We start from the raw sequence: 18742 nt of genomic DNA, 5'->3' as shown, positions 1-18742 counted from the left end.
CCTCATTGTACCTGACAACCCGGACCAGATCCTTTTTATGAGATGTATTTATCGACACAACAAATAAAAATAAATAAATAAATAATAAATATAATTTCATGACCATGAGATTGTGGGAAGATGAGAGATTTTTTGTTAAATTTTAATTGATGCACTCAATTAATGTGTGATAGAGTTGTACTTCCAAATTCCAATCGTGCTCAATAATTCAATATTTTTTTTAACAGGATTAAATTATTCATAAAATTGAATACCATACCATACCATTTAACTAGGTGATGGTGTTAATTATGACAAAATTGAGGAGGCCCTAGTAAAGGAAATTAAAGCCATCTTTGCAAATATCAGAGGAACCAATTTCAAGAAGCCAAAGCATTCATATATGAAGCGTCAGTAAGGTTCAAAACAAAATAGGAAGTACAATTTCATAGCACAAGAACAGGTCATAGAATGCAGCCATTCATGAAACACAATGCATCAAAAGGTATAATGTTATTGCGAACGGAACGTAAAAAGTAGAGACTCAATGTTAAAATCAAACAAAACATAGGTCAAAAGGTAAAGGCAAGCTATTGCTAAGGATTCAAGAAACATGGAAAGAAATCATACGTCAACATCAATCTTGCTCCTGGTAATGGTGAGATGCACCCTTCCAAGTTTACAGACACAAGACCAAGAGATAATTCAAATAAAAGCTAGTAAACCAAATGGGTTTATAATTGCAAAATATAAAAGCAGCCTCTCCTGAAGATATCACCTTACACCTTAATAGCATACTTTCTCATGGGGAAGTACATTTCTCTCTTCTTCTCACGTTCCGTCTTCAAAGATTGCTGCACAAAAACAGATTTAAAGTCTTTTTTAAGAAATACGTGAAAAGAAAAAGAATATGCCACAAAAATATGAAATCGCATAAAATTTCATACAAATGTTATCACCAAGGGACCCCACCAATATAAATACGAAGCATCTCAAAGGCATGGAGACTGGAGAGAAAGAACATTTCTACAATGCAACACAAAATAGTTCTAACCATAAAACAAACTATCACCTATAAATCAAATTTTAAAATCAATTCTACTTCTATTAGAAGTAAAACTTCAACTAAATAGGCCACAAGGGAACAAAACAAAATGAAACAAAATTATCTATTCCACACAGGCTTCAAAAATGATGCATTCTTAGTGTATTGCAAGATTCCCAAGCAACAAGTATACCAGTTGGAAATTTTCAATAACAACAAAGCCTTAATACCAAACTAGTTGGGGTATACCAGATAAAAATTTTCAAATAGGAAGAAAATTAGTATATTCAGGATATTAAATCATATGCCGAAAAACAAACAATGCTTACTAAACAAGCAGCATCCACTGATGAAATATTAGCAAAACGTTATGTTTCAAGTCAAATAGTCTAGACACCAAATGCATATTTCCCTCGAGAATATAATCAAAACTCAACTATTTGTGATGCATCCATGTATAATGTGCCCTCTGATTCACTGTACCTTCTAATTCCAACATCAAACAATTATTTACAAGCACGGAACGCACTCATCATAAACACGGAAATTCAGGAGCATAGCAATACCTGGTGCTTAGTAAGCCTCCTGCGGATAGCTCTGGTCTTCTTGGGACGCAGATCAAGGGGCAAGAACTTCTTGTTCTTGTATGCCTCCCTAAGAGCAGCCTTCTGGTTCTGGGAAATGACAGTCAAGACTTGTGCAATAGACAACCTCACCACCTTACTGCATCCAGGCGAACAACCAGCACCAAACAAAAGGTACATAATCCAAAAAAACAATACTGGGGTTAGCATCTAGATTTCATTCAAAAGCAAATCATTCTTAAAAAAAGAAAAAAAAAAACATAAGCCATTAAAGCTTAAATCCACGAAGCAAATTACACCGGTAGATCAAGAATCAAGAATCAGTGAAGAGTATGAATCAAGAGAGAGAGAGAGAGAGAGAGAGAGACAGAGAGGGTACATCTTGGAGAGCTTGTTAGGAGCACCACCAGTGACCTTGGCGACGCGAAGGAGAGCAAGCTCAGCCTTGAGATCCTTCAATTGATTCAACAGCTCCGTCTTTGATTTCTGTCTTAGCTCGTGGACCTTGATTCTCGCTGCAATTCAGTTATCAAAAGCACAGAAATCAGATAAAAAGGTTTCACAAAATCTCAAAACAAAATCCATTTTCAGTGGATCCTATTCATTGTTACCCATTTCTTTCTCTGACGTTGGATAACCACTGCTGCTCTTTGCTACTCCTGATTGATATGAAAACCTAACATGCAGTTAGGGTTTAAGGGAGTTTATAAAGATCAGGGTAGGATTCACTGGATTTTGGGCTTTCAGTTAGTCGGGTTGAGCTAAGCCCGAGGCCCCGAGCACTGAGTTTTGCTACGTTTCATATGTACCTATCAGCTAGTCATTTTGTCCATGTGTTGCACATATTATTTATTTTGCTCTTGTGTTGTATAAATTATTTGTTATTTTATTTTTTTAAATTAGTTTATTATATATTTTTTTATATTTTTTATTTTCATAATTATATTACAAAATTTTGCATGATAAATTTTTAATTAATTATAATTTTAATTAAAATGTTGATAAATAAATAAATAATTTATTATTTTTATTACTTTTTTAAATTAATTGACATAGTTATATTTCAATAAAATAAAAACAAAGTAGAAAAAAAATTCATGCCAGGATAATTTTTGAAATATCATTATTAAAATTTTTAGACTTTAATTATGAGAGATGTTTTTAAAATTAATTTTAAATTTTATAAAAAAATTTTAATGAATATATATATATATATATTAATATAAACATTTAAAAAATAATTCACCATTTTTTAAAATTTAACGAAAAATTTATCTTAAAAAATATATTTTTTTAGAGATATATGATCAATATGATAAATATAATTTTATAATATTTGAGATTGTAGTCTTAAGATTTTAAAATTTTTAAAAGATATAGTAAAAGGAATTTTAGATCATTATTTTTTTATAAGATAAGATTTTAATAATTAAAAATTGAAAACATTTAAATAAAAAGTTGCTTTTTAATATGATAAAATAATTTTTATATAAAAAATATAAAAAAGAGGCTTTGCCACATGGCATTTTTTAAGCCTCCTTATTAGCATAAGTGGCAATATATATATATATATATTATTTTTTGAATAAATTACAATTTAGTCTCCAAAATTTTGCAAAACCTATAAATTCGTACATACCATTAAAATCACTATTAAATTACTGTTAATTTTAGATAAAATGACCAAAATATCCTTCAATCTAATGAAAAATAAGTAACTAAAGATAAGTGAACTGCAATTAAATGTTTTAATTACTTAAAAAGAAAGTATAAAGTTTGAAATTAAATGCAAAAATTTTAGAAAAATAAAAGATTAAAAAAATAAAGATAAAAGACTGTTAGAGTTTGGTTGAATTGTTGTTGTTGATGTTACTGGAGGCCTTTTACGTTGCTGCATAATTGATTATTATAGCTCTCCCTGCAGGAACCTGAAAGATTCTAAAAGACACTTTCTCACGTTCTATGCTTACCAGCAGTTCTACTCCCTGAAACTGCTTGGAATTGCTGTTAACCTCTCATCTTCAGATAACCATCCAATAACTTCCTAGATATTTACTTAATAATCATCTTAGGTCATAGATTAATTAAATTAAAAAAATAAAATTAATTAAATTAATTTCATAAAAATAATTTAATTAATTCTTAGGCCTAAAAATAAATAATTATTTTGATGTAAACAAGTATAATACATAAACACAATTTAATATTTAATTTTGTAATTAATAGTTATTTTGTAAAATTAACTATTAACTATGTTAAAATTTTTAACATGTAATTTACAAAATTTTAATTTGTAAAATTTAAAGTTAAAACAATAAAAATTTTTAATTTTGCCACATCACACACTATTTTGTAAATAAATCAAAACCTCAAGAAATATTTTGTTTCATATTTAAATTCATAATTGAAGGGTATTCTGATATATTTTTTTAAAATTAATAATAATTTGGATCGAAAATATAATGGAGTGACTAATATATAGATTTTTTAAAATGTAAAGGACTAAATAGGTGAGTTTTAAAAATACAATGACTAATTTATAGATTTCGTCAAACTTTTGAGACTAAATTGTTTTAGACAAGTCATTTTGGTCATTTTCTAAAATTAGCAGCAACATAATCCTTAAAGATGTGGTGCGATGGGTCAGAAAGAGTAGAGGAGTTGATGGTGGGGTAGACTTGTTTGGGAAAATGGGGTCAAAACTTAATGAATGGTTGGACCATTGAATTTGTATTGTTGATGGTAATGATGGTTTGATGAAAGTGAATACATGCAATGGTACTTTAAAATTACAAGCAAAGTTGTAGGGAGGCCTATATTTTTATCATCTAAATTCCAAAGAATGGTGAGGCATGCTCAAACTTCAATGCATATTTTTTTTTTCAAGCCTACAATTAAATACGATGCATTTTCTAATGGGTTTATTCTTTAACTTATGCATATACCTAGTTTAAGAGAAATTACCTACTTGGCAAATTCATTCTTAATAGAAGGATTGGAATTTAAGTTAATTACAAGAATTAGGTTTGTTGTACAAGAGTGTTTAAGGGACCAAGCGGGAAGTCCAATCACACCATTAGCTAGCCCACAAATAGAACTTGGAAAAAGGACCAGAAGGAAGGAGTAGGTAAGAAGAAAGGGTACCATGAAACGCAAGAGAAAGGATGATTCCATGGATTATTATAAAGCTATCAAAGATTACCAATCTCAGTTTTATGGTGCAGTTATGAGGTTGATCCATTAGAGTTGCATTAGGAAGAGGATAAAGTTGGTCAATTAAAGTCACCTTAGGAAGATGATGAGGTTGATCTGCAACAAATGTGTTTAACACTTGGTGGGGGAAATACAACAAATTTGCATGTTGTAGTGAATAAGGTTGATCATTCACTTCTCAACAATGTAACTGATGAGATTGATAACTCTCAGCCTTATAATTCTACTAATAAGGTCAAAAACTCACAAATATGTGATGCCACAACTAAAGGGGTTGATGATTTTGATATTTATGATTAAACTAATGAGGTGAATGGCTCTAAGCCTTATGAGGCAAAAAACAAGGTCAATGACGAAGTTACATGATGCTACAATTAACAAAGTGAATGACACAGAGCTCCGTAATGCAATTAAAGAGGCAAAAAAACACACAACTTCCTTATGCAACTGAAGAGATAAAGGACCAACCTGATGCAACTAGAGAGGCAAAAGACTTACAACTCCCTCATGCAACTAAAGAGGCCAATGATTTACAGCCTTTTGATGCAACTAAAGAGGAGAATGGCTGATAGTTCCCTATTGCAAACAAAGAGGGGAAAGGCTTGCCGCTTCCTAATGCATTTAAAGAGGGAAAGGGCTTACAACTTCCTAATTCAATTGAAGTAGAAAAGGACATAAAACTTCCTAATTCAACTAAAAAGGACTCATTGCTTCCAGATGCAACTAAAGAGCAGGACTTTTCGACTTTCTAACTCTACTGAAGACGAAAAGGACCTATAACTTACAGATGCAACTGAAGAGAGGAAGGATTTGCGACCCTATTATTCAACTAAAGAGGCTAGTGATTTGCAGTTTCCTGATGCAACTAAAGAGGGGAATGGTTCATAAGTCCCTTATGCAACCAAAGAGGGGAAAGGCTTGTTGCTTCGTAATGCAATTAAAAAGCAGAAGGGCTTACAGCTTCTTAATTCAATTGAAATAGAAAAAGACTCAAAAGTTCCTGATTCAACTAAAAAGGAGAAGGACTCACTGCTTCCAAATGCAACTAAAGTTTAGAAGGACTTTCAGCTTTCTGACTTTACTGAAGATGGAAAGGACCCATAGCTTGTAGATGCAACTAAAGAGAGGAAGGACTTGCAACTTCTTGATGCAATTATAGAGGCCAATAATTTGCAGTTTCCTGATGTAATTAATGAGACAAATGACTGGAAGCTTTCTCATTCAACTGATGCATTGATTCTTTAGTGACCAAAGCAACAATGAAGGATGTTCCAGGGTCATGTCTTGAAACTGGTGAGGATGTAGCAAAGCAAGCTGATTATTTGCTATAAAAACAATTTGACTAACAAACAACTTAAATGCGAGCATGCCAGCTATTAAGTGTATCAATTAGAATGCACTTCTAACTTCTTAATCATATGATTGTAGCAATTAGCTACACTGAACGCAGATTCACCTTTAATTGCAAAGTAATTGATGAAATGAGAGGTTGTCTCACTAAAACTAGAAATGAAATTGTATTGCTTAATAGAAAGTAAATACAACAACTAGGAATTGAAATAGACAATGCTTGAAAATTGAAAGTGATTGCTGGGGTATTGGATTGATTGGACTTCTAGAGTCTTTGGATTATTGTAATTTATCTATACAAAAGTTCCTACATATTAGAATAAGAAAACCAACTTTTCTAAAAGAAAATTGATGTGCCATTTTTGCTGGTAAATTAAAACTAAAATTAGGAATTAAAAAAATGCAAAGTGAGAGAGAGAGAGAGAGAGAGAGAGAGAGAGAGAGAGAGAATCGAAGGAAGATGTCTTACAAATTCTATAGATACAAAATTCCACAGTGCCATATATAGTATTTTCTACAATATGCCCCTTTATATCTTTCTTGGTTTTGATTTTAATAGTGTTCAAACATGCCAATGTTCAGCATTATTACTAACAAACCCAAGGAGAGATGAGGATTACAACCATAACATTAAATGCTATGTTAGCTTGTAAGACATAAAGAATAAGCAAAACTTTTCTCATTTGTTACGAAGAATGTATTTATCCAGTGTTGATTGTGTTTCTTTCCCACAAGTTATAGACTTGGAAGTCTTCATACAGGAAAAAAGGTTTGTTATTTTACTTTTACTTTTACTTAATTTCTTGATTATAAAAGCCTAAATTTTTTTTTTTATGATTATATTTTAAAAGCTTATTTGGTTTATTTTTGCAGGTCCTTTTACATAGCTAAGAAGGTTTGATTATTTCTTAACGAAATTTACCTTCGAAAAAAGCTTTTGAGAGAAAAGTTCCTATTCGTATTGCATTTGTATAATTCATATTTTACTTTTGCAGTCCTTAATATTACAAATGGCTCAAATTAAATTATCTAGGGAATCTCTTCTCAAAGAAATATTAGTTAGATTAGATCTACCTGATGCTACGTACAATTTGTTTAATACTAAAGATGGAATGTTCAATGTAAAGATTACTTTTGATTTTGAAGATCAAACTGGAAGTAAGCAGCTAATGGAATACATCAAAACAAGCCCCAATAGTTTTGAAGGGGCAAAGGAAGAAGTTTATATATGCTTGCAATTGACTGCTTAAAGGAATAGTATTTGATAATTAATATTTCAATGTACGGCATTGTGTAGCCTATAGTTGACTTTGATGTAGGGACATATAATTTCTTGTTTCATCTGAGAACATTGGTTATCTTCCAAAGATGCTTACCTAGTGTTGATATAATGTCCACTTAATAATTTTCTAATTGTCTTTATGCTTGCTTAGATATATTAATTGGGTGTCAACTAGCTATGAACATAGATAAAATGTTCATAGAATTGAGGTTTTTTTTCTTTTTCTTTTTTTCTATTTTAGACTGTTGTTCAACTACTCTTAAACATGCAGTTTTCCATCTATAGGATATATTAATTCGCATTGTAATGGCATATTTTGATAGTAGGTTGTAGTCTAGCAAAAACATTTTATTAGCATTGCTTTCGTACTCGATGTTCATCTTGTGTGAGTAAGCATTCTATTGCTTGTATGGGATCATGTATGGGACAAAGCAAGTGAATTCTTCCCTAATGCTTGATTGGGATGCCGTAGTTTATCTTGTATATGATTGGCAATTTGGCATGACTAACAGAGTGAATTATTAAGACAATAGTTGATTGTGTTACTCCTCCCTTTTGGTTGAGAAACTTAATGGGAACATTCTGTGGGGATCATTGTAAACAAGTAATCATAAACGAGGAAGATGACTATTCTTTTTTTGGTGTGTTGCGAATGGAGGGAACAATTAATAATTATATCTAAATTGTTTGCTAATAATATCCATCAAATGCTCATGTCTTCCTATCAAGCCTTATTTCCCCATGCTGCTTCAATGTGTCAATCATATTTCAAGCATTACCTTTCCCTTTTTTTCTTTTTAAATTTTTTACTATAGATATTTTTTGTCTTTAACGTATGAACATTGCTAGCTTGTAACACATTATTTTGGTCTAATTATGCTTCAAAATTCAACTAATGTCTTCTTTCACACAATTACTTCACGTCTTTACTTTCTTTGATGATCTTTCTCCTCACTCTTGTAAGGCATTGGTTTTAGTTTATAATATTTGTAAGGCATCAGCACAAAATGTAATTTTCAGAAATTTTTCTTGATTATCAAACATCTTATGCTCATGATTATTATGTTACATTGATTTGGCTAATTGGCCAGAGGTGCTTGACTTTCTCTTCAATTTTCTATTTCCAAACAAGGTAATCCGACGGAAGACCTTCAGTAACCTATTAGCATACCTTCTTTGTGAAGCAAAATTCATAGAATTGATACAACTGGTAACTTGTCCAAGTGGGTTCCTCTTCTTGCTTAGTGATCTACTTTCCATGCCATATGGTTTCATACGTTGTGGTTTGGTTGGCAATGTCTTTGAATTACTCTGCAATTGAAGGCTCTTCTTCAAGGACAAGAGCTCTTGTTCAAGGTTCTGAATTCTGAAGCTTGTAGACTCGTATTCCTTTTTAGATAACTCATATCTTTGAGTTGCAACATCATTTTGTAGTAAGAAACTCAATGTTCTACTGATTGGCTCTGCTCCATCACTATATGGACTCTCAGCTAGATTTTGGCTTTTGGAGTTGGGACATTTTGAGCTTGAAAGGCTTCCAGAGAAGTCACCACATTGTGCATACCTAAATGAGTCTGAGCATTCTTTGAAAGCTTGGTGTGTATTCAGTTGTTGAACAAATAGAGCCTGGACAATCAAACGTAAAGGCATCAACTCATTTTGAACTGCTTCAATACATGCCTCTTGTGACAGCTTCTGGCAGTTGAGGTATTTGCAGACTGCTCCCTTTTCTTCTTGTGATACATCTGGGTGTTCCTGAAGAATAAGGCAACTATTAGTGGGAATCTAGATAAGCTGGAAACCATAAATTTTATTTTGTGAAGGCTCACTACCTGCAAGAAGGCATTCATTGCTTTGTACAATTGATCGTGGCTCTGTCTAAAAGATATCGGTACCGTTTCAATGAGTTCCATGAATTTTCTAGGTTCCATTTTTGGATCAAAAGCAATACGAGAGAGATATGTATCCCATAATTCAGCAACAATTGAGTTGCTAGATGAAAGAGTATGGTTTGCACCCATGTTAAATGACAAATATGTGGAGAATATGCTCTCCATAGTAGCCAACTCCATGCTAGAAGAAATTGAGTCGAGTCCAATCTTTGGAAGGAGAAAATCTTCCACCTGGGCCAAATGTAACTGAGATGCGATTTGATCTTGCAACTTTGCCTTGCTTTCACTTCTCAAGCCAACTTCAAAAGACCTAGAAAGCAATGCAAAGTAAAATCCTACAGGAATCACTCTCCTTGCCTTTTCTCTCACAGGCAGCAAATCCAGAATACCTTGAAGAATTACTGAAACTCTATTTCTAACATCAATATCCTCAATTCTATTGCCTGAATTCTCCCAGAACTGTCTTATCTTCTTAGAGAGTACCCATTTGTTTGCATAGAAAACAATGATTGGGCTCACATATTTTTCTTTCATTCCTTGCCTCCTCAAGGATCCTATTATCCTTCTGAAGAATCCAAATGGTAGTGCAATGAGATCTTTTATCCAAAGATCATGGATCACCATCTCCTTGGCTGTTTCACAACTCCAAGCTTGGTCAGCCAATGCCTCTAATGTAACAATTGGTTTGTCCCTTCTCCTCTCTGGGTCAAGAATCTCCATGCAAGCCATGAAGGCTAAAGACTCAATGCAACGGCCAACTATTAGCAGCTCTTCAGACAAGGGAAGCAGAGTTTGACATCTTTGGAGAACAATCAAGGTATCATCCCAACTTTGCAACACAACTTGGTTCAAATAGAGATCGAAGCGCTCGCAGAGATTGCCACAATAATACTCTTCTGTCATTTCAAGAAACTCTGCTGCACATCGCAGGGCTGCTACATTGAAAGGATCGATCAGTGTGGAAGAACCATATAGGAATAAAGCAATCATTTCGAAGGTTTTTGGCCCTCCAGGGAATTCTTGTGGCAGTTCAAGCTCAGTTGTTTCAATCAATCTTTTTCTGAAATATCCACTCTTCAAAGAGAGGGGATTCTACAAATAACAGAAAACCAAATCTGAAAGTAAGCTTAAAGCAGAAGTAACTAAGAAATTATGCTATATATCTTCACTTTTAAAGAGGTCCTACTGCTGCAACTGAATATTAGTGAAATTAGCTTCCAACTTACCTTGTGAAGGTTGAATGTCCTGTCACCAACTCGAACACGAACTGTAACAGGCAAACCAGTCTCTTGACTCCTGAGACAAGATCCAAAAACATGTCAGCTAATCAAGAATACATTAGCATCCTAGCAACCAGTTATGGATATCTTGTGAGAAAATATTTCTTACCATGAAATGATTTTAATCTTTAGCAGGGCTCCAATGTTAGGTGAAGGGAAAGGACTTGAAGCAACTGAACTATCTTTAGAGCTTGTAGCTTCCATTAAAAGAGCTCATGAAAATGATCTGAAAACAGAATATTACCAGTAGTTGATTTTACTGCAACAACAAACACACGCTTCTGGTTTCATTCTCTCGTTCAATGGCCATAAATGCTCAAAACCCATCTCAAGAATCAAAGTAAAATAGTTGTATAAGAGCTTCTAGAACGCAGAAAACCAGTGGGAATGGTATGGTATGGAATGAAAGAGCAAAAAGAGGAGGTTTGATCAATTAATCCGTGAACACACTGCATTTTTTTTCATTATTATATGGTCAAAGGTCAATATGCACACGAGTGAACAGCTCAAAATCCAAACTTTAAGGCTTCAACAACGTTCCTCGAACGGTGAGAAGTTGAATTCCACTGCCACCACTTGACCTCGGCCAATATATTATGAAAGAATTACCACTCTCATCTTTCTTGAAATCCTTGATTATGTGACAGAAAATAGTAGATGTAGGATGAAATTATATTATATGAATGTGGTATATACACATCCAAGTAGAAATGTCTTTTCCTTTTTTATGCCAATAGTCATAGTCATGTTCCAATAATCAAATATAGATTCAATATAAATTATCAAGAAAAAAGAATTTGATTAGAGAGATAGAATTGGGAAATGTGAAAGTTTATTGGGAACTAGAAAAGGGAAGATGAGAACGAAAGGGTTAAAGAAAAGAATAAAGAAATAGAATGAGATGAAGTGGGGATGAAGTTTTGTTTGCTTTAAGAGAAAAATTTAATGCTAACTCCCAAGACGGCACGGCTACTGAAAATCAGGGAGTGGGACCTTAATTTGCATGAAAAACTCAATCCCAAAAATGACTTCTTCTCCACTATTTCACAAGCACATACTTTTATACTATACTATATTATATTATAATAATAATAATAATAGTATAATTATCATGTATTTATGCATGTATCCATGTTGAGTTACATGAATGTAATGCATTATCAAATGGATCCATTTGTGATTTGGATTTATGAGTACGCAGCTTCATGTGTCTTTGTTGGGATTACAGTTTCCACAGATGGGCAACGACAGCAAATTCTCAGCAACCAAGATAAATATAAATACTTAAAAATGATTTTTTATAACAATATTAACTATTTGAAATTCAAATTCAACGTAATAAAAAAAATTAGAGATTAAATTAAAAATTTAAAATATTTTTATCATCCAAACAAAATAATATTCTAAATTTCTAATCAAAACATTTGAAATTCAAATAAAATCCAAACGTAATAAAAAATTTTAGTGTAATTCAAATGATACCCAACTGTAATGTCCACACCATGTGAATGTGGATTTAACTCTCCATGACAGTAATTTATTTATTTTTTGAAAATAAGCACCAAACCAAAATTTTCAACTGAATTTGATTCTAACAATCATCAGCTGCGATTCTGATTTTGACAAAAAGCCAAGGTTAGATTGGATTTTATTTTTTTTTTTAATTTGCCAAATCCCGAACCAAATCCAACACCTGCCTACAGCTTGGATTCTTAGATTTGAAGCTATGAGAAATTGACTTCCTTCAAACCACCATTGAGGAGATTGATTCTTCAATCCCAATAACTCTTCTTTCAAAGTCAATTAAGTTACTACATTGCTTGTGTTATTTTCACTAGTGATGATCCCTTAACATAATCACTTACAGCTTAATTAGCTAAGAAAATCAGAGGTTTGATTCATTTATTCTGAAAAGGAAGGAGAATGTCAAGATTAGAATATTTGATCTGCACAACGAAATACAAGGAGGATGATCTCTAAAAAATTCTTTTCGTTCAAGGTTAAAAATATTGATGTAAACGAAATCCATTTCCACCACAGAAATGATAAAGCTTCCGAATGATTCATTATAACAAGTCCACCATTCACAAAGTTTATACATAATAGGCCTGCAAATAAAAAAAGCCTAAATTATTCCGTGTCAGGAAAAAAAATTGAAATCCATGATTGTTTATCGATTTCCTTTCTGGCAAATGCAACTTGAAGAGTAATCTCCACAGCCTTTCAACATAAATACTAATGGATCCATTAGCATTTCTGGAGGGCCATTTATGGAAAAGATTCTTGAGAAAAATTTTGAAAACTAACAGCAGATATTTCTCAGTGAAACATATTTACTATACAATCCAATTAGCAAAACGAGCCAACCCCTATGAAAAAGACACTACTACCACTATTTATTTACATCATATTCTAGGAAGAAAGAGTCGTGGGTAGTAGTTTTAGGTTCAAACTTCAATGAGAAACCTAACTATAGGCCGCATTGATTCAAAGAAATGTCAAAGACTAACTTCAGGCATATATTATTTACCTGAAATGTTAAGCATCTGGGTCCTCTGGCTCGTCATCATTACTGACATCACAAAAGAAGGGATCCTTGAGAAGATCAGAGGCTGAAGGTCTTGCCCTTGCCTCAGCTATGCACTTCTCAATAAAAGTCTTCACTTCTGGATTTGTTACCTTGTTCAAGGCTTGGGGCTTCACTCCAGATGTCACCTTCCTGTATATCTTGGCAACACTGTCACATTCACTGTATGGTATCTCTACTGTTACCATCTCTAGCAAGCACATTCCGAAAGAGTATATGTCCACCAACTCAGTATAATCCTCCTCATACAACTCTGGTGCCATGTACTCTGGTGTGCCAATGATTGAATGTGCTACGTGGCTCTTCCCCACTATTGTTGCAAAGCCAAGGTCACCAATTTTCACCTATATAGAGAATTTGATGTGCTTCAACTCTATGAAATCCATACAAGGCCACAATGAAATTACCAAACTTAACTGAAAAATTCTAGTTCTAACTCTATACTGAAAATTTATACAGAATTTCCTCTCTCTCTCTCTCTCTCTCTCTCTCTCTCTCTTCTTTTTTTTTTGTCGCTATTGCTCTTTTTAAAATTTTTTTCCATGTTTCTCATTCATAAACTCAGAAATCCTTTACTTCTGTATGATTTTGAATTGCCAAACTAGAGATTGCAACATTTGGTTTAAAGTTCAGCATCCTGGATCCTAGAGCTCAAATTGGAGAACAACTCTACAGCAGGTGTCAAGCAGGGAGTAGAAATTTCAATAGCAATTACAAATCATGTCAAGTGAAATGCAAGTGATTATCCTACTCTTTTATCTGATGTGATATTTGTAGAAGTTGGCTAGAGGGACATCCACAATGAATATCATAACGTGCTATTTTTTCAATGAGACACCATAATATCATTACTCCTAATGTCACCTTACCTCCATCAACAGTCTTGTCACATTGCTTAAAACCAGATTTGGTTTTTATCAAAACAAACAAAGCCAGAAGGACAACCTTGCCATACCCTTACTCCTATTTGTGTGAATCTTACTAGAAATTGAGATCAGATATTACCTTCAATGGGTAAATTTAACTAATGTAAGTAAAATATCTCAACCACAGCCTCAAAGACCTCAATCAAATTGAAAAACATAAATTGATATGGAAGGAACAATAATGAAATATAGGCAAGAAAAAACTACTCATAAGCAACAAAATAAATGACAATTGTAATTACCTGGCCTATATTTCCATTGACGAAGATGTTACTGCAATTCAGATCTCTGTGAATAATGCATGGATCATGTGTATGCAGATACTCTAACCCCTCAAGCACCTGCTTTGACCACTTCTTCAAGGCTTTCAAGGAGACATGGCGATGCTTCTCCCTGTAATTTCTTAAATTTCCAGATGTGCACACCTCAGTAATAAAATTCAGTGTACTAGGCTCCTCATCCAACCAAACATTGTAGCAAACAATGATGTACTTGTTCTTTAATGATCTCAACAACTTAACCTCTGAGTGGAGCCTGTTGATGAGTACTGGATCTTCAATAAAGTTCCTCAACCGCACCTGATTCCATGCCACCTCTATACCTTCCTCTTGATCAAATGCTCGATAAACCTTCTTCACAGCACCAGCACCAAGCAGATCATCATATCGCCCAAACCGTCCAGTAGGGTCAACTTCAACAAATGGTTCCCCATCTCTATCCGATGTATTGGGCCTTGCAGCTGGCATCTTCAAATATCAAGATGAAGAGAAATTCTATATGACAAAGACTGATACAATCACAAATCTTCAGAAAACCTCAAAATTCAGAGAGGCAGAGACAGAGTACTGACTGCTGGTGCAACACATTCAAATGGTTCACAATGTATTAATGGAAATATATACTTGTATAGCTGAAATAAATCTCTCCGGTTATGGTCAAATAAAACTCAATGTCTAACGGACAAAATTTTCATCTTATTCAGAAAAAAACAAATGCAGTAACCGACAGAAAAAGATCTATTTTGACAATTTTCACTAACATGATAACAATGTAAATCAGGGGCATTAGGAAAAAGATCCAAAATCATGGGTCAAACTGCATATTTTCTATCTATAGGGTTGAAAGCGTCTAACTATTAACCTTTCATCCGATTCAGGAACTAAATTCATTGTCAAGAAGGGAAGAAACCTAATTAAGATTATCTTAATAATATAATCAACTCAAACAAATGCCAATATGCAACAAACAGAGTGTGGCACTCAAGACTTCAAATTGATTTATATTTCCAACATGACAAGGCACATTTCATCTAGAGCATGAAAATGCTCAAAAATAGCCAAACCAAGACTTCAAATGAAGCTCACTTGCAATGTTCAAACATCAACAAGCCTAATCTGTTCATTCTAGCTGCAAAATTAACACATACAGTTTCAATTTAAACATAACAGACCAACAAATACAGAGGAAAGCTCAATAAGGCCCTCAAATGCTTCAGTGGAAGCAAAGCTAATTCACTAGAAATTATCAAAATAAAAGTTATAAAGAATAAGAACTACAGCTTGGGTTAGCGTGCATTTATTTTCCTTGCACTTTCCCAAAAAAAAAAGTTTTTTTACTTCTTTTCTTTAAAGTTAAAAACTAATTTCTCATACTGTTGTCTTTATCTAACTTCTTTTTTTCGTAGGAAGTGCAATTCATATATTTATCGAATAAAAGATGTTTTTGCAGCAAAATAAAAATTTAGATGATGTACTTCTCAAGAGGCAAAAGGCAAAAGTTTAAATGAGGAAGAAGAAACAAAAATCAGAACTGGTAAGATTGCTAAAACAGATTGATGAAATCAAAGCCCTAAATCGAAAGCCTAAATCATCTCAAATTCCTAACCAAGGTTTCAAGGATTTTTTGTGTGCGTATGTGTGGAATACACGATAGACTGAAAATGACGTATATAACAGAGTCACAGAATATCAACACGACTTATACAAAATTCATTAAAGAAAACAAAAACTATAACTAAAGATTATAAACTCGAAATGAAGCTATATACTCAATTTTTATGATATTGCAATACACATAATAATATAAAGAAGTTTTTGCTTTCTTTCTTTCCAAGAGAAAGAAGCTTAATAAATAACTAGAATTTCGAATCTCAAACAAAAAATGAAAGATGATCATAACCGGCTAACCCTATAATCATTTGGAGCTAAAACTCAGTTTCAAGTACCGGATAGGAGAAAGATAAAAACGTAAAACGCAAGGAAACACAGTTTTGCTGACAAAATTAGGGAAATTGGAGCTCCAGTGATAACTGAATCCAAAATTAGGGTTACCAAGTTGAAATCTTCATGCAAGTTTAAAAAAACAGTTCATGCATATCCTCATATCACACAACAAAAAACACGTAGAGGTATTAGTTACCTTGAGAATTCAGGCTATCAAGCTGAAGATTTTCAGAAGAACCGACTGGAGGAGAAAGAGAGATGATGGGAGGTCGCTGTCAAGTTGCGAGAAGAAACGAAAGATCACGGAAGTTTAGAAGGGCTCTATTGTTTGAGAGTTTCTAGCGAAGATGGCAGGCATTTATACTCAAGTTCGGTTTAGGCGGGCGTTTGGTTGTCGAAAACGACGCCGTTCAGGTCCTCATTTTTTTTTGGTCAAATAACACTTGGGAGATTTTTTTTTTATTCAGGTGTGACGATCATTGCCTCCTATGCTAAGGTCCATGGTTAACAATTTCATTAGCTCCTAATTAGTCTCCACATAAAGAGACCTATCGCCAAATCATGATGAGTCCCCAAAAGGTTGCAAGAGCAGACTCTCTGTAATTAATTTACTCATTCACTGCAAGAATAGACTACTTATAATCAATTTACTCATTCACTGCAAACTGAAACAATTTTTAACTTTCAACGCTGATACGATGAGTCGAACCGGGATCGGACGCCTCCAACTCTCAAAGCTTATTGCCAAGCCACCAGGCTCGGTGGTACAATTGGGAGATTGATGAAGTCTTCTTCACGTATTAAATTGTGTGTGATAGAACACATGGAAGACTCAGGGAGGAAGTGAATACGACTTCCACATGAGAATTTATTCAATTTATAATGAGATCATCATAATTAATGATAATACAATCATTATATATATATAATAGCTATATCTGACTTATTATTATGAAATAAATTTAATTCACTAAATAAATCAGAAAAATAAATTTTTAAAAATGTTGAGAAAATTATAATAATAATAATAATAATAATAATAATAATAATAATAATATATCTAAAATTTTATTTAAATGAAATTAAAATTGAGCAAGTTTGTTAATAGAAATAAAAATGCGGCAGCACACTAAAATGATAACAAATTTAATAATCATATGTGAAACAAAGCTTATAGATTGTAATTTATTATATAATTATAAGATTTAGTAATGAGAGACCAACTTAGTTATGAAACTCTCCTCATTCAAATATAAGCTAATATTTTTAAGGCTTAAAATTTTTTTTTTTATCAATGATGGCTTTACTTAGTGGTAAGACTTACGGTTAATAATGGATAGAGTAGTGGCAAAAATCATTTTACTTAAATTCAATTTGATAATTATTTACAATACTTAAATCAGTGTTAAATTTAATAAAATTTATCTTAAATTATTAGAATATATCCCAAATTTAATTATTATTATTGGAATAATACATAAAGTAGTTTAGTTTTATATATAATAATTAATAATCTACCTAAAATATATTTCTTATAAATAAATTATGTTTTATAAATTTAATAATTCTATAACATGTTAAAATTTTTTTTTTCAAATATAATATATATAAAATTTATAAATATTATTATAAAAAAATATATTTTATTTAATTAATTATTTATATAAACAAATAATCTGATATATAAATTTGAATTTAATATAAATATTATTTTTTAAATCCAATCCATTCTCAAACTCGATTATTCTAATAAAATTCAATCAAATTGAATATTAAGAAAACTTAACATGTTGCGATCCCTACCTATAATTTTACTAAGTTAAAATTGAAATTCTGAACATATTCATCGTAGTAAAAAAGAGTTACAAATATAATAATCTAAATTCTTATATCTTTAAAATTTCTTGAAATATATGTTAAAAATAAATATTATAAAAAATAATACAAATCAAATTTTTCAATATTATACTTTCATATTAATATTCAAAAATTATATATATTTTAATATTACTTCTTTCTATACCAGTTTAATTTTCTCCCTTCAGTCTTTTCACCATTAATTTATCACATTTCTCTTCTTTGATCTTTCTAAGGTTAAATACATAAGAATTTCTTGAAATGAAGAATTTCGTGCAATAAAGTTTGTTTGAATCTTAAGTTATAATCTTTTATAATACATTGTGGACAGCTTATTGATTGAGAAGCAACGTATTTGGTGAAATTGGCCTGAAAATTCCCAGACAGGCAGCCTAATATCACATTGACTCATCGGCAATGCGAAGCTTGTGAATTCATCAAAGGCTAAACTGCTTTCATCAGTTCCAGAGTTTTATGGCCAAACCATATGCCACCCATCAATCTCTGAAGTCTTAGTGATGATTT

General features: G+C 32.4%; 3 protein-coding genes and 1 pseudogene across 7 annotated transcripts; 1 reads left to right on the top strand and 3 right to left on the bottom strand.

The window, feature by feature from the left end:
• Window positions 1-473: 473 nt before the first annotated feature.
• Window positions 474-2382, bottom strand: LOC110650001 (60S ribosomal protein L35). Its single transcript, XM_021804778.2, has 4 exons — window positions 2220-2382; window positions 1988-2123; window positions 1591-1747; window positions 474-833 (listed from the first exon to the last, which is right to left on the bottom strand). The coding sequence occupies exons 1-4, from the start codon at window positions 2221-2223 to the stop codon at window positions 759-761; spliced, it is 372 nt and encodes a 123-aa protein (XP_021660470.1). The 5' UTR covers window positions 2224-2382; the 3' UTR covers window positions 474-758.
• A 1688-nt stretch (window positions 2383-4070) lies between these two features.
• Window positions 4071-6152, top strand: LOC110649994 (protein MAIN-LIKE 2-like; annotated as a pseudogene).
• A 2314-nt stretch (window positions 6153-8466) lies between these two features.
• Window positions 8467-11219, bottom strand: LOC110649997 (BTB/POZ domain-containing protein At5g48130). Its single transcript, XM_021804772.2, has 4 exons — window positions 10735-11219; window positions 10572-10641; window positions 9286-10437; window positions 8467-9208 (listed from the first exon to the last, which is right to left on the bottom strand). Exons 1-4 carry the CDS (start codon window positions 10827-10829, stop codon window positions 8519-8521), a joined length of 2007 nt encoding a protein of 668 aa, XP_021660464.2. The 5' UTR covers window positions 10830-11219; the 3' UTR covers window positions 8467-8518.
• Window positions 11220-12668: 1449 nt separating this feature from the next.
• Window positions 12669-16690, bottom strand: LOC110649999 (probable serine/threonine-protein kinase WNK11). 5 transcript variants are annotated; one of them, XM_021804774.2, is made up of 3 exons: window positions 16557-16690; window positions 14381-14987; window positions 12669-13556 (listed from the first exon to the last, which is right to left on the bottom strand). In XM_021804774.2, exons 2-3 carry the CDS (start codon window positions 14882-14884, stop codon window positions 13164-13166), a joined length of 897 nt encoding a protein of 298 aa, XP_021660466.1. In that variant the 5' UTR covers window positions 14885-14987; window positions 16557-16690; the 3' UTR covers window positions 12669-13163. The 5 variants fall into 5 exon arrangements, with proteins under 5 accessions (XP_021660466.1, XP_021660469.1, XP_057985167.1 ...); XM_021804777.2 differs by having other exon boundaries at window positions 14381-14884; XM_058129184.1 differs by having other exon boundaries at window positions 14381-14990; window positions 16557-16684.
• Between the last annotated feature and the right edge of the window lie 2052 nt (window positions 16691-18742).

Source organism: Hevea brasiliensis, chromosome 10, assembly GCF_030052815.1.
Source record: "Hevea brasiliensis isolate MT/VB/25A 57/8 chromosome 10, ASM3005281v1, whole genome shotgun sequence".
Classification (NCBI taxonomy): domain Eukaryota; kingdom Viridiplantae; phylum Streptophyta; class Magnoliopsida; order Malpighiales; family Euphorbiaceae; genus Hevea; species Hevea brasiliensis.
This window is presented reverse-complemented; position numbering and strand designations above follow the sequence as displayed.

Coding starts and splice junctions, on each gene's coding strand:
- LOC110650001 (XM_021804778.2), bottom strand. Junction 1,748..1,987: donor CCTAACAAGCTCTCCAAGAT/GTACCCTCTCTG, acceptor GCCTGGATGCAG/TAAGGTGGTGAGGTTGTCTA. Junction 834..1,590: donor GGAGGCTTACTAAGCACCAG/GTATTGCTATGC, acceptor GTTTTTGTGCAG/CAATCTTTGAAGACGGAACG.
- LOC110649997 (XM_021804772.2), bottom strand. CDS start 10,829: ATGGAAGCTACAAGCTCTAAAGATAGTTCAGTTGCTTCAAGTCCTTTC. Junction 10,642..10,734: donor AAGATTAAAATCATTTCATG/GTAAGAAATATT, acceptor ATCTTGTCTCAG/GAGTCAAGAGACTGGTTTGC. Junction 10,438..10,571: donor GGACATTCAACCTTCACAAG/GTAAGTTGGAAG, acceptor TGTTATTTGTAG/AATCCCCTCTCTTTGAAGAG.
- LOC110649999 (XM_021804774.2), bottom strand. CDS start 14,884: ATGCCAGCTGCAAGGCCCAATACATCGGATAGAGATGGGGAACCATTT. Junction 13,557..14,380: donor TCAATGGAAATATAGGCCAG/GTAATTACAATT, acceptor TTCTCTATATAG/GTGAAAATTGGTGACCTTGG.